This window comes from Phocoena sinus, chromosome 1 (genome assembly GCF_008692025.1).
Source record: "Phocoena sinus isolate mPhoSin1 chromosome 1, mPhoSin1.pri, whole genome shotgun sequence".
Taxonomy (NCBI): Eukaryota; Metazoa; Chordata; class Mammalia; order Artiodactyla; family Phocoenidae; genus Phocoena; species Phocoena sinus.
The window spans coordinates 14,721,467-14,737,033 of NC_045763.1; the positions used below are offsets into that span (position 1 = coordinate 14,721,467).

General features: G+C 47.4%; 1 protein-coding gene across 1 annotated transcript in view; it reads right to left on the reverse strand.

Annotated features, from left to right (window-relative positions):
* The window catches only part of UBR4 (ubiquitin protein ligase E3 component n-recognin 4), a 127,476-nt gene that overhangs the window by 69,548 nt on the left and 42,361 nt on the right, over nt 1–15,567 (reverse strand). Inside the window, 17 exon segments of the mRNA XM_032608200.1 lie at nt 901–1,035; nt 1,690–1,753; nt 3,688–3,904; nt 4,757–4,973; nt 5,402–5,565; nt 6,406–6,607; nt 6,854–7,025; nt 7,948–8,105; nt 8,404–8,631; nt 9,086–9,238; nt 9,583–9,741; nt 10,609–10,791; nt 12,230–12,400; nt 13,057–13,284; nt 13,709–13,856; nt 13,947–14,017; nt 14,558–14,749. Coding sequence (XP_032464091.1) covers nt 901–1,035; nt 1,690–1,753; nt 3,688–3,904; nt 4,757–4,973; nt 5,402–5,565; nt 6,406–6,607; nt 6,854–7,025; nt 7,948–8,105; nt 8,404–8,631; nt 9,086–9,238; nt 9,583–9,741; nt 10,609–10,791; nt 12,230–12,400; nt 13,057–13,284; nt 13,709–13,856; nt 13,947–14,017; nt 14,558–14,749 — 2,862 coding nt within the window.

The following is a 15,567-nucleotide window of genomic DNA, read 5'->3' on the forward strand; positions in this document are numbered from 1 at the left end:
GCTACCTCCACTCGAGAGAACAGGTTAATTACCATGGACTACCTGGAACAAACCTTCAAAGCAGCCCAACACAGTTCAACTTCTTCATATAATAAAACGCTAAAGACACTTAAAAAAAAAAAAATCGAAAGCCATGAAATCAGTACCAAAGTATGACAGGAAAACTAGAAATACCAGCCAATTCTCCAGAGCTACATACAACATCCCGGATCTCCTCCCTATGGAAGTCATTTCTTCGCAGGTTCATACCAAAACTATGTTTCCAAAAGCGCCTTTCCTTGACAGGTTCAGCAGGTTAGCTCGCACTTCTCAGCTCTCTGGGTCGGAGGCACCAAGGCATCTGGGCTGGCGGCTTCCTCCTCACGGATCTGAACTGTCAACAGTCTCTCCCATTTTTAGAAACTGGCCTAACTTACTGCCTTCAGTCGCTACTTACTTTTATAGGTGAGACCCTCTCTCCCCAGATTTCCCCCTCAGTCTCTCCAACAACCACTTACCAAATTCATCACAAGCAAGTACACCTCACTGAGGGCTGTGGCACAGGTGCAGGAGTGGAAACACCAGGAGCCCTGACCTCCTGAGTGACTTCCCGCCCCACTCTTCCAGTGAGCAGCCACCCCTCCTCAAGCATCCCTCCCCTCCCTTCCTTAAATCTTCCTGATCCTATTAGATAACAGAACAAAATGAATGCAAACCAGTGGCCCATTACTGGCTTGTCCTCATTTTGAGTGATAGTTATTAATTTCTCAGAAGAAACTTTAGGATGTGTGGGTCTAATCTCAACGCTCTCCTCTCCCCACCTTACTTTGCTACGCCTTTGCTTTACATCCAAAAAGCCAACTTGCTCGATTCCCTGTCAGTACCACAACTTACGCTTCGACAGAAGGCACCCCTGATTACCTTGTGGCTGTGATAGGCTGAGCGGCTGGTGTGCAGGCTGGCCAGAAGGCTCTTGGACTGCTGCTGGACACTGGCAGGCGCTGGCAGGGACAGCAGCAGAGTGGCCAGCTCCTGAGCTGCATTCTTGTTTCTCTCCTGATGCAGAAGACAGCAGGGTTGTCACTAACCCCACCAAATCCATGCAGGATAAACTGCACACACGCTGCCCCCCACGCCTTCCTCCCTTCTCAGCCACCAGGACTAGGTTAGGCTCCACGGACCGCAAGGAGCAAAACAAAGAATTTCAGAAATTACAATCCTCCCACAATACAGGTAAAGAGAGTCCAAGGTCATGACTCCCAGAACAATGTTCTTTAATCAGAACATTGATTATTCATCCTATTGTACAAAACACTCTCACTATGGGTCCCCCAAAAGTAGGACATAAGGCCTTAAGCTGAAGACTCCTCTGGATCACCTTTGCAAATCAAGATTATGCTATGAATGTTCTTTAGCTGCGAGGCTTCAAGGCCTCTGATGACTCCACTGACTTCCTGCCTCTTCAGAAAGCTCCCATGTGCTTTAAAAAAGTAACTTGGGGCTTCCCTGGTGGCGCAGTGGTTGAGAGTCCGCCTGCCGATGCAGGGGACAAGGGTTCGTGCCCCGGTCCGGGAAGATCCCACATGCCGCAGAGCGGCTGGGCCCGTGAGCCATAGCTGCTGAGCCTGCGCGTCCGGAGCCTGTGCTCCGCAACGGGAGAGGCCACGGCAATGAGAGGCCCGCGTACCGCAAAAAAAAAAAGTAACTTGCCTTCTCGATGATTGGGCCAACAGCAAAGCAGCTTTCCAGGGCTTCTAAAGAACTCACAACCAGCCTAGGGAGACAGAAGAGTGGTGTGAGTATGACAACCCTTCTCTCTGCCTGGTGCTTTAGCCTGCAGACTACAGTCGTGAGGACCTTGGGGACAGCTAATGAATGCCAAACACAAAATCAAAGCACAATAAGACCTGCCACAGGCACCATGCATATCGTTTCCTTGTATTACAGGCCAGAAGAAACCTGGCTCCTGCTCGGAGATCAACCTGAGGCCATGTTCATAATCTGTAACTCAAAGACAGAGCTTTTCTTCCTCAAAGCGGATAAATGTGCTTCCTCCTGCTGCCTGCGGCAGGGATCCCTGAGAAGGGCTTAACAGTCTTGATGCAATGGGACCCGAAGCTCAGGTGCCCCATAGATCAGTAGGCAGAGGGGACACACAAAGGGAAAGGTTAAAACCATCTTCTTATACTGGGAGAGCTGGGGTTATATTTTACTTACACCTCCAAGAAAATGCACAAAGGCACTTCGTATGAATTCCCCAAGTACGGAGAAGAGAACAAACTGTATTTTCAGGTGCATGCCAATTGCCAACGTTCAAAGGGTACTATAAAGCACCTTTAGGGAACTGGGCAATTTTCTCTAAGGGAAGGACAGGAAACCCAACCACTGAAGGGTACCAAGTGACACGCTCCCAAGGGCTCACTCCTGTGGGTTTAATGCAGCACAGTGAAAAGACCAACATCCTGAGGGCTGAAGCTCTGGACAGAGAGGGCAAAGTGTGGAGAAGGCAGCTGGAGAGAAAAAGGTCAAGGGGCAGAGGAAGGCAGTAAAGAGCCAGGAAAAAGAGACCTGGGACATAAAACCACGGTGGACAGAACAAGCTCTCTGGTGGCTTTTCAGACAGTAGAACTTTTCCACTGTCCCGGCGCCCCCTCCCCGCTTCTCATCCACTGTAGAGAGGGAGCAGAGAGGGATGGGGTAAGGAAGGGGACGCCAAGAGTCTGAAGCGGCCGACACCAAGCACGCACGTACAACCCTCCGCATTCTCCACTTTGACACGGGACAGCTCTGCAGCCATGCAATGACCAGAACAGAAAGAAGCAGGAGGACTTTTCCACAGAAGCGGAATCAACGCAAAGCCACGCCATCGGTTACACCGCTCTCTGACACACACTCGCTCGTGCAGAGAAAAGAAAGAGGGCATACTAACCGGTCCAGCTTGGTTAGGGACTCAGTTTCAGAACTTGGGGGAGAAGCAAAAGAAAAAAAAGGAAAAAAATGTGAAGCTCAGAGAAACCCGGAAATACATCCTAAGCAAACAATATAAGAATAGGGTGGGGGGCGGAAGAAAGAGAGAGAAAAGGGGTTGGGTGGGGAGGCTGCTGGCAGGAGGCCGTGATTCCAAGCCAGGCTATTCCTACGACTTACAATGTAGGAACTAAACGTCTTACATCCCGCATCTGCCACGGCAAACCAGCAGCTCCCCAGCGCAAAGAAGCCAAGCGCAATGCTTAAGAAGGCCACTGGGGGGAGCCTCAGGAGGCTCTGCACTCTGCTACAAGATGCCTGGGACAGCCTCTTGCCAGCAGCGTTATTACCACATGAAATAGCTGCTGCAGAGGAAGATGAGAAGACGATGAAATCGGAATGAAAGGGAAGATTTTCCCCTATAACTTCAGCAAGACTAGATCCTAATCTATAATACTGGCTTAAGCATCTTCTGGTCAGCAGCCTCTGGCTACTCCAAAGGGTACCTGAGCTTATTAAGAGAAGGGAAGGGACAGAAGGGTCCAGGCAGAGCCCTGGGAGTCAGATGGCTCTGAGCTGCCTCCAGGCCTTGTCGGCACACTAAGGAGACACTGCGTGAAATCCTGAAAAAATCACAGGCCAGACTTGGGACACTTAGAGGCTCACTCTCTCGAGACACAGGTTCTGCTGGGAGAGTGAGAACCGGTGAGAACTGAATTCAGCCCCTGTCAGTGCCGGTACCTCTCCAGGACAGTTCCACTCGTGGTGGTAGGGGCAGCTGAATCACTGTCTCCCGTGCCATTGCTCTGGCTCAGGTTTGCAGGACAGATGTTGCTGACGGAGGCAGAAGGGAACTCTTCCGGGGGCTCATCAGGCCAGCCAAACTGCTCCTTAGTCTTGCCATAGACTTTCACAGCATCGATCATGGTGACACCTGCTGGATCCACCGAGGCCCCAACTGCAGTGAGCAAGAGCAAGCTTTTAGGAGGCACATTCCCTGAAGGGTCGCCGCCACCGCCTACAAAGCAAAGACCAGACTAGCTGGGACAAAGTCCCAAGCCTCATCCGTTTCACAGGCATAGAGGGACTTTATCTCCTGAGACTTCAGTAGCACTTTCATCGTGTATAGGTGCTGAATACGTGTAGAAACAGTTCCATGGACCAAAAGCCCATGAAGTCTCCTACTCAGAAGAAGAGGCCCCAAACACCGGTGTAGGGATCCTCTGGTGCTATCAGGGTACCGTACCTCCCAACTCCACCCCCAGGGATCTCTAAACACTCCTTTTGTTCAAAGCACAGATCATCATCATGAATGAATACCAAGAGCAACTGTTTCTGGAAGGAAAAGTATCAGACAGGTGGCCAGTAAACGGTAGGGAACGTTGCCCGCCCTATGAAAGGCTCAGGGATGTGTACTCTGAGGGTTTAAAGGCATTGCTAACCATCTCTCAGTGACATGTGCCCTGAGGCCTGCATCTGCGCCTTAAGAAAGCCTTGCAATTTCACATGCTAAGCTTGCTGCCTACACATGCAGGCAGCCCCATCAGCAAGGCTACCCAACCCTACAGAAGTGAGCCCTGAAGCAGAGTTTTGCCCTGTCTTTACCCCTCCCATTCTCGAGTATATCCCTTTCCTGTAATCTTGTTTCCTTTATATCGCAAACGAAGCTCAAAGTTTCATGATGGCAGAGACCACAGAGCTATCAGCAGAGCAGACGGTTCCTAGAATACTGGAAAGCCACAGAGAAGTGGCCACCCAGTCAAATTCATAACGAGAAGGATACAGTCTATGCCAGGGGCTGGGGACTCACTGAAGAGGTTCAGCTTCTTATCGGCCTGCAGGGCTTCTTCTCTGGTGAAGGGGAAGTCAAACCAGCGTGAGCGACTCAGGTTAAGCTGCATGGTTCTGCCGAAGATCTCAATATATGATGGGGCCCGTTCAATTGCCTGGGTCCCAATCTGGATCCGCATGCCTGTCATCACCATAGTGCTGTTGTTGTTACTGATCTCAATGGTGAAGCCACCAGGCTGGAGGGAGAAGAGGCACATATCATACAATTACTGCAAGTTCTTAAGGGCAAACTTTCGATCCTTCCTGTGACAGTGACACAATGCGTGATCCTACAAAAGACCTTTATCCTTTTTAACTCCTCAGCACTGACTTCTTTTCTTCCAAGGATGGGAAAACAGAAGCACGGAGTAGACTCTTCAGTTTCAGGCTTCTTTCTCCCCAGCATTAACCACCTCCTGCCGCCCTGTGCACAGGAACCCTATGACAACATGGGAATAGGAGCCCTCTGGCATGGAAGCGAGAACATTCATTCATTCTAGGGACCACGAAACTAGAATCAAGGGCTAATGACTGTGAGTCTTGCATTCTAAGAGGAGATGTGTCCTCAAACCTTCTAAATGTGTCCTCGAGTCCTTCTACCCAGCACGGTGCAGTCAGTCCTCACCTTGGTGTTGGCCACATACATGCCAGTGGAATTCAGCCGGTGCTTTATCTGTTGTGCGTTGTAGACCTGCAGGAGGTCATTACCACCAAACTCCACATCTGTCAGCTGCTGGTTGTGTTCAAAGAAGTCAATGGGGAAGGTCACTTGGCTAGATGTGCGAGTTGCTGTGGAGAACAGCATCAGATTGCCACGGAGCAACATTAGTGCGATCCCTACCACCTCTGTGCTCCTAAGCTCACACGTGCTCCCTAATCTTTCTAGGCCAACTCGGGATTATAAGGTTTGCATCGGTATGATGCCTACACGCGGTCAGCTGTCCAACAGTCATCATCCCCAACCACAACACAACCTAGCGGGGCGAAGAAATCTGATGTCAGTATTGGGTACACTTAGTAACAACAAGCTCTCTCGGAGCTGGTTTATTTAAAATAAACAAAGGAAACGATTTCTTTACAGGAAGATGAGCTGCATGATATCTCAAACACAGACTCTAGAACAAATTCCGGAGAGTGGGGTGAACCTGTAAAGATCTTTGCTCAACCCGAGTCACTCACTCCTAAACTCAAGCTTTCACTCCCTGAAGAGTCCTCCTCCATCACTCAAGAGCAAAGACTTCCAGCTCAGACACCTATGACGGCTTCTACACCAGTCGGCGAGGATGAACCAGCCAAAGGATCTACTCCTCCATCAGTTCCATCCTGCACACCACCTCAGGGAAGCCATTTTTCTTAAACCCAGAGAAAGCCATCTCAAACCAGGTCCAAGAGAGAATTCTTTCCTGGGCACCTAGGAACTGCTGCCTGAAGTGGACAGTCAACAGGTGCTTGCCGTGCACAGAATGCTGAGCGGCCTCCGGAACCTTGACCCTGCTTCTGAGAAACTAGCCAGCACAGTCTCTACCTTTATGAGCCACACAGCAGGACAGTCCCTGTTTCTTCACGGCTATCTACAACAGTCTACTCTAAGTCCCCGACCCCTACCAGTCTTCTGAGGAGGGGCCTTACTGATGGTAGCTGTTTTGCGCTTTCGAACAGGCTTCATTATGCTGATGACACTGCTGGGCTGCAGGGAGGGCTGAAGCCAGTAGGAGGTGTTCTCCACGTTGGCCATGTAGATGCGCAGGCTGCCATCCTCACACAGCAAGATCATCGTTGTCCGCTGCTGCTCATTGCAGGCTGTGTGCCTGATGGCGACCATGTCCTGGATCTAGGAGGAGGGGACAGAGGAGTGGTAGTTCCCGCACCTATAGATCAGAACCTACAGAAAGAGGCAGAGAAGCAACTGGATTCGTGGTCAACTGAGGGGGTGCCGAGGCTGCCAAAGAAAAGGCGTCTAGGAGAAAATTCTTCTATAGGCCTCCATTGAAAGAGCTGGCAAAGTGACATGACATACAAATATAAAAAGAGAGCAGGTTCACAGTCTATTCAAGTGATGGGAGAACGGGGCACTGACCTTTGCTTTGGCAGGAAGAGTCTTAATCTCCTGGATGAGGAAAGTGTCTGGTTTCACCATAACTACCAGGGGCACTCCTGTAGTTTGCTGGACACAACACACCAAGCCAGGGTGGTTCATCACCTCAGACCACTGGCAAAGGGCAGGAGACGTCTTACTGCCACCATTGGAACTACAGACAACAAAAGTGGCCACAGTTAGGGTGTCAATCACCATCTAACAGTTCTTTTCTTGACCTAAAGGCCATCCTCACGAACCACTGGACTCTCAGAGCAATATACCCACCCAAGGATTCAAATTACCCACGAGTCTCAGTCTTATTCTGAGCCACATAAATACTCTCATACACCCCAATGTGCGCCCCCAGCAGGAGTCCTGGTTTAGGATCTCAGTCAGCTGCTGGGTTCTACGGTCTGGGGAATAGATGGCCCTATGTGCGTAAGGCTGTCAACTGCATAGGGTCACGGAGCTGCCAGAGGCTGATGACCCATTGTCCTTTTAAGAATTTCCAAGCACATCAAGCTACGTATGAATGGTATCCATTTTATTTCATCTCAAACCATACAGGCCAGAGAGAAAGTGCTTTTCAGTGGCAGATAAGAAAGAGGGGAAGAGACCCTAAAACTTTGCTGCCTCCTCCTTAAATAAAGCACTCACTACCTCACACACCCCTGTCACCTAGAAGTCTGATGGCAGCCTCTACCTCCCCAAGCTCCAAGCTCGCCCCATCTGCTGACACCATGTTCTATTTACTGATCAACCCCCCAGGAGGGAAACTTAAAGGGCATCTTAGCAACACGAGTGTCTAGGAGAAACTTACATTCTCTTCTCAAAACTCAGTAATCAAATTAAAGTCACATTTGCTACCCTGACCCTAGCTTTTCCTTCTGAGTGACAGTGGCTCCCCAAACTACCTGTTACAGCTTGGGGTCTCCACGGTGGGAGACAAACCATGCAGGCCGCCCAACCTACCAACACTGGACACCGCTTGATTTAAGGACACCAAGCAGGGAAGGGCGAGCCCTTGTGAGGGGCGGAGCTCTCCTGCCGAACATGGGCACTGTGGCAGTTCACCTTTAAGTGCCCATCCCCACCTCTTGATGCTGATGGAGAAGAGCTGCAACACCTCCAGCGTCGTCCTACTGATGGTGGCTGCAAACGACCTGCCCTGACAGTAGCTGAAGAACAGCATCTGCAACACGTGCGAGTAGTAGACAGACACACCGCCACCTGCCACCTGGCTGTTACTGTCCTATCACAACAGAGACACAACATCCGCATTAACTTCTCATGCTGCCTGGGCACCAGCTTCTGCTCTGGCTGCTCATTCATTTTACACCATGATTATGGGGTCTCATTCTTAAAGTATGAGATCCCCGCAGGAAACCTTAAAAATACCAAGAGAATACAGGAACTTCAAGTTTAGTCCTAAAGGACTAAAGTTTTTGCTATTAGATAAAAAGTTAGAAGAAAAAAGAGAAACGAACAACAGAAGCCTTGCTAGGCTGATTAAACCTGGCACAGAAGGGAACAGTGCCATGTGCTCTAACCTTCAGGTCGTCGTGGTTTATTTCCAGCACATTAGTGACATAGAAGGGTCCCTGCTGGGCACTGCTGGCCTCTTCCATGAGCTGGGTATAGATGTACCCAGCCGAAGACATTATAACAATGATGTTCTTTCCCTCTTCGTTGAAGAGGAAGGTAACATCTCTTATCTTTGAGCTGGGCAGGAGAAAGTAGAAGGTTGGACTCAAGGCATCAACGGACAGGTCATAAATCTGCAGAATGGAAGGAAGAAAGATCAAATAAGGGAGATCCATTTCAGTCCCGTGCCCAAACTATCCTGGTGCACCCACAGAGCTGCAATCAGTGAGGAATGAGCACTCAATCTCCACTCAGCAAGCACCTGTAAATGCTGGACAATAAGCACAAGATGATAAAGTATCTCTTCACTGCCTCTTAGGAATGAGCAGAGGAGAGATACACATCAACAAATTCTATACCAAGTACAGTAATTAACGGCTGTGAACTGGACACAGCGGGTGTTGAACCAGAATCAATTTTCTGCTATCTGCACACAGATAGGTCCTGCTCAACAACATAACAAAAGGCAACAAAATGTTAGGATTTTTCATTTCTAAGAGACGCTAGCACATATAACGGAGATCAGGCATTCTGGATTTGAAAGCAAAACCATTCTAGGATGAGATCATCAAAGGGCTGTAACTATACCTTGACAAAATCTGCAGTGACGATCGCTAGCTCAGTCTGTGAACCAGGTAACCACACGGCTTTGATGATGAAGTTCCCTGTTGCCAACTGGGGGTGCAAAACCAAATGATCCGACACAGAGCCTGAGCTACTGAAGGTCAGCACGTGGCAGTCCTGGACATGGTGGAAGGAACAGAATGGTTAAAAACGGATTTGGAAAGTAGCCTAATTAATTTCAGAGTTCTAACGCTGCCTTTTCTTCCCTAATATTCCCTGCCTCCAGACAGTACTCAGACTGTCTAGTAACATGTTCAAGTGTCAAGAACACACAAAGATTATTTCCAATACAAAAGAAATCTGGAAGATCTGGAAGAAATTCAGAGATTTCTTTTGTGTTCCCAATGGCTTTTAAGTTCTGATCTCAACAATGAATAAGAGAAAGTGGTGCTGAAAACAGGGGAGAGAAGGTGACTGGGATCCATAGCTTAACAGAACCGAACCTGGATCAGGATTGTTACCTTCAGCCCACAAACAGCAAGGTAGTCCTCCTTGCATGGATTCCCCGTGAGGCTCAGCACAGTAAAGGGGACTGGGGCAGAAGCCAGGCGGGTCAGAGTCAGCTTCCTTTTGCTGGAATCTGCTTGCTTCAGGAGAGCTGAGAGCTGCAGGACAGTGATCTGCAAAGGAATAATTACCAATTTATTCCTAACCCACATCCTCTCAGAGAACACAGAGCAATAAAAAAACGTTCCTTCACTAGAGCTACTGATTTGGAGGCTTTTTTTGTGGGCAAGTCTCTTAGGAAACTCCAAGATAATACTAGTCATACATTCCCTGGTTAAAAGAATGGAATGCCTTTCATCTCCTCCTTCTAGAGATGACAAAAGAAACCAACTTCTCTTCGTATAATCAGTTCATAAAATTTTTAAACAATTCCCATATACTGTCCCTTCTCATTTTCACTGAGAATGTTTTTGAAAGGATTTTAGAGCTATTTTAATCTCTAGTTTGTTTTTCACTTAAGCTGTGATTAAAACAACTTTACTGATAATGAAGAAGTCAGAATATAGAAAAGTGTGACTTAGGATACTCTCCTCCAGCCTCTCCTGGTTCTATAAAACACGATAAACTTCCTTGTGCCCTTAGAGGGCTGGGAGGGCAGGAAAGAACTAAATAAGGATCACTGAGCCTTCCTATGAAGACTCTTCTCTCCCCACTTGTGTCCTCAGAGTGGCCAAAATGGGAAAGACTGGGAGCCACGGTGTCCTAGGAAACCACCAGTCGTTACCTTCGCCTAGGGGTTCCCACAATAGAGTGGGAATTAACTATTTAGACTCTCTGTTCTAGTCACACTGGTCCTAAGTCTAATAAAGTAACTCAGGGTTCAAGTAGAAAAGTTTGTTGAGCTCTGTCCCTGAAGCTTTGCTAGAACCCAATAGACATTTTCCCTGAGGGACAATCTGAGTATAAGTCATCTATTTGTTTTGCTCAGCACCTAAGACAAACGTGACCTCAAATGAAAGGGGAGGAATTGGAAGACCCACCTTGCCTTTCTCATGGCTGACAGCCAAATGCTGGCGGCGCCCATGAGGGGAGGAGAGCACACACATAGCCACCCTCCTGAGCACATGGGCGCTGATTAGCTGTCGAATAGTCTGGCCCTGGTCTCCGCTGTAATTCATCCGAACATTCTCAAAGGCACCTTCCTGGGAACCTAATGTGGGAACCTGGCAAAGAGGGAAGCAGAGAGAGAAGGCAGTAGTAAGGCAAAAAAGATCAAGTGGATTCATACACATGCTATTCATGTGACTGAGACACTGCACAATTTAGTTATTCAAGAGCAACGGGACTGGGCTTCCCTGGTGGCGCAGTGGTTAAGAATCCGCCTGCCATGCAGGGGATGTGGGTTTGAGCCCTAGTCCAGGAAGATCCCACATGCCGCGGAGCAACCAAGCCCATGCGCCACAACTACTGAGCCTGCACTCTAGAGCCCACGAGCCACAGCTACTAAAGCCCGCACGCCACAACCACTGAAGCCCGTGCACCTAGAGCCCGAGCTCCGCAACAAGAGAAGCCACGAGAATGAGAAGCCCGCGCGCCACAACAGAGAGTAGTCCCCGCTGGCTGCAACCAGAGAAAGCCCGAGCACAGCAACGACAACACAACGCAGCCAAAAATCAATTAATTAATTAAAGCAATGGATTCCAATCTCTAATCCATAGACAGCTAGGTAAATTCATCAAAATTATTGTCAGTCCAATAAGAACAATGCAGTGAATGTTGCATAGAGCTAAATTAATACAAAGTATTCACTTTTTAAAAATGTTAAAACGCCTTTTTTTTTTGGCTGCGCCACATGGCTTGCAGGATCTTAGTTCCCTGCCCAGGGATTGAACCCAGGCCACAGCAGTGAAAGCGCCAAGTCCTAACCACTGGACCCCCAGGGAATTCCCAACTGTGACTGATGTTTAATAAAATACCAGAATATATGTGTGTGTATTACCAAGTGATGATGTTTCCCTTAAAAGCAGTCACCTTGTGAGATCTATTTGTGTACCTCACTCATTCTCACATTTCCCTTCCGGAAATGCCGACACTTTACTTCCTACTACTTTACACAGCTGCTGAAGACTCCAGGCAGACCACGCCAGGGGTCCTACAGTCAGTGCTAAGCAGCAGGTGTAAAGTGGATAATGACTTACAACTTACAACCCAAGTCATAGGAAGAATTAAAGGAAGATGACCTAAAGGTAATCTTTGGCTCTAAGCCGAAGAGGACAAGCATTATTTTTGTAAACAAGGTGAACCTTAGGGGAGAAGATACAATAAGGAGGTATTCTATTTTACATACAGAAGAAATTTCTAACCATTGTAATTTCCCCCAAATGTCGTTCCTCACATCCAGGGGTTCACATGTTTATGTGAACTGAAAAGGAAACTTACTCACTGGGTTTGTCCGAATGACCTCTGGATTCCCTTCTCTGGAAGACACACCTCACATGCTGATTTTCACACTGGATGTCACGGTATCTTAAATTCTAAGTTCTGAATGGCCAGGGGTTGACTGTTCTAAGGATATTCCTCCGAGTGTCTAGAACACTTTGGCATCTCAGTCAACGTGCTGGTTCCCACATGCACCTAACTCCCAGACCCTGACACACTCACCATCAGCTGGTCTGTCATCTCAACAACCTTGTCCACTGTGTGCAGCTCCCGGAGGGCCTGCTGAGCCCGGCTGCTGCTCCCCACAGCTGAAGCCTGCTGGAAGTTGGTCTGAATGGCATCCATGAGGAAATTGAGCATGTCTAACACGAGAGGAGCGAAGGAGAAATTGGCCTGAGAAAAATCCAAATACACAAGTGAAAAAAAAAAGAGAGACAGAAAAATAATGGGTCATACTCATCACCACAATCTTGCTAGTAACTACCTACAGAATCCAGAACCCACTTTCCTCACTTCGGTCTGATATTCTAGCCCTCATCTCACTCTCTCCAGTAACACTGGATTTGATTCCAGTCAATACGCTATTGTGCTACTAACCCAGAGCAATCCTCCTAAACCAGGGACCCCATGTCGATATCCTACTGCTTGAACGCACCCACCATGTATAATTAGTTAACTTCTCCCCAATGCATCTAGAATGCCTCTAGTGAAAACTGAGAAAATAATCGCTCAAATCATTTTCTGTATTCTGTGCTTCAGATGAGAAAGCCTGACCAAGAAAGTGTGCTCTCGAGTGTTACACAACTAAAATTTACCCTCCCACAAACTTCCCAAACACTCCTCAGTCATAAACTCTTCCTTATGAAGTAGTGACTGACAACACACACTATTCATATTCCACCGTGAAAATCAGTAAATTTAGAGAGAGGAGAAAACAACCCCACGCCCACTAGTGGAGTCGTAAGGAGAGCCTGGTGCACTGATCGCTCATGGACCAGCTGGCCAGGCTCTGTGCTCTGGCCCCCGTGCCGGACGCCACCGGAGCCCACCTGGTTCTGCAGTTCCTCCCGGCAGCCCTCCACTGTGCGGCACAGGCTGCTCTTCTTGGGCTTCTCTTCATCAGCAACCTTTCCGTCACTGATGGTGACTTTGGCCTTGTCAGCCGGGGAGGTGCTGGTGTGGCGCACGAGACTCTCTGAAACTCTGGGTTCACTCTGAAATGCTGACTCCTTCATGGTGGAGCTCATGCCGCTGCTGGGAGTTCGCTTCACTAGAGCCTAGGGACAGAAAACGTCAGAGACCCCAAGTCTTGCCACAAGCATAGATGAAATACTGCCTAAGATGTTGAAGGAAAATCTGACCCAAAGGAGACACTGGCTAACCATTTAAAGATTATCCAAAAGCCTGAATTCTGGTCTTCATTGTATGCACCTAGTGTCTGGTACTTTACCCACTCAGAGCAATAGGTCTTGAAATTGTGGAGGGGGTCTTTGAAAAAACTGCAAGATCTCTAGGGACATTGCAAGTTCTAATATTCTAAGTGAAGTGCATAGGCCATGATTATATAGCTAATCAATGACAACCAGAACTTAGTCCTAGACCCAGGCCACCATGAAGGTGACATGGGAATTTCCCAGTTTGGCTTAAGCATTTGTGTCACAAGTCACCCTTTATAGCCGAGAGAATGTTCCAATCTCTCACCAGACAGCTGCCATCTTCCTTGGCTCCACAGTCACAGAAGAAGGATCCATACTTGGCATAGGAAATCTCATGATCCTTGTGGCACACCTTGGCACATACTGTACACACACCCACCCCATCAACCATTTTGCAGGTGTGACAGTGGTACCTACGAAGAATGAGAACCAGCCAATGAGCCCAGAAGTCCCAACAATCAAGGCCCAGCAAACCCTCACCTGAAACGAAAAACTACTCTTACCAATGCTGGTTCATGAATTCTTTCTGAGTGATGGTAAAAGTGCACAATTTATTGCAAAGAGAATCTTCATCCTTCAAAGATAATAAATAGTTTTAATCAGAAATATATCCTTCTACACAGGGACCCATAAAAACACACCCTACGGAGAGTAAACCACTGACTCATAAATGACCAGTAGAAACCTACTCCAACTGGAGATAGCTTGCAGGCTATAAATATGCTGCAATTTCAGGTGAGACCTTAAGGTTTTGTGGCTAAGAAAAAAATAAATCTTATGCTTTCTCTACAAGGAAGCTCACACCATCCCCATGAAGACTCATCTTTGAAACTCCATTTTGGATGCAAAAACCAAGGAAGTGTATGACAAGTACCTCTAGATGGGAGGAAGGCACGTGTTTATTAAACGGTCCTTCCCCTAGGAGATTAGAGCCCTACAGCTAGCTCTGCAGGCCTGGAAAGTCAGTCTGGCATTAGTCATGTAAGCTGTGAGAAAGCAACAAGGGCTGGGAAGAGTTCTGAAGCTCCCAGGGGCTAGAGGGAGGGCCAAAGGACTGTCAGTGTGAGCTCTGCAAGTGCCGATCAGCCATGACCATGGTGGTTACTTTACTTACTGAATCCTCAGCCTGGGAGTCTTCCTCTTCCACTGCCAGCTCCTCCACCCAGTCTGAGTCCACTTCAATGGCCCGCTCTTCCCCATCCACTGAGAGGTGACTTGGGCCTTGACCGTTACTCTGGCTCAAGGCATTGGTGACATCAGCCAAGTAAGACATAACATGGCAGGTACACTCCAGGACTACCACATGCTGTAAGAGAAGACCACCACACCATGGAAACCTCAGTTCTCCATATTCAGTTATTATGTAAACTGTGTTTTCTCAAGCTTTTTCCAATAAAGCTCAATATCAAAGGAATAGTATAAAAGCAGAGAAGAAAAACAACATGTTTTAATTATCTATTTCCCCATCTCGTAGCACTATGACTACATGTAGTTGGTCAATAAACTGTACTGAATCAGTGTGATTCATTCTTTCTTAAGCACAAAGACAACTCTTTAAAAAATTTTATAAAATAAAGTACGATGGAAATCAAGAAAAAAGAGTTAAAATGGAGACAAAAATCATTCAAGAAAAAAATAAGACTGATACAAAGAACAGACTGGTGGTGCCAGAGGCAGTGGGTAGGAGGGTGGGCGAAATGGGTGATGGGAGTCAAAAGGTACAAACTTCCAGTTATAAAATAAATAAGTCATGGAGATGTAATGTCCAACATAGTGACTAGAGTTAATAAATACTATTGTATGCATATCTGAAAGTTACGAAGAGAGTAGGTCTTAAAAGTCCTCATTGCAAGAAAAAACAAATTTTGTTAACTACGTATGGTGATGTATTAACTAGACTTACTGTGATCATTCTGCAATAAAAACAAATATCAAATCATTATGTTGTACACCTGACACTAATATAATATTCTATGTCAATTATACCTCAAGAAGAAAGAAAAAAGCTATATTAAAAGTATGAATAAGCTCTCATTGGCTTTTTTCCTGCTGTTACCATTTTTTTTAACCATTAGTGGAAGATATTTAAATTACTGCCTTTTTAATTAATGCAGTAGGGGAGGA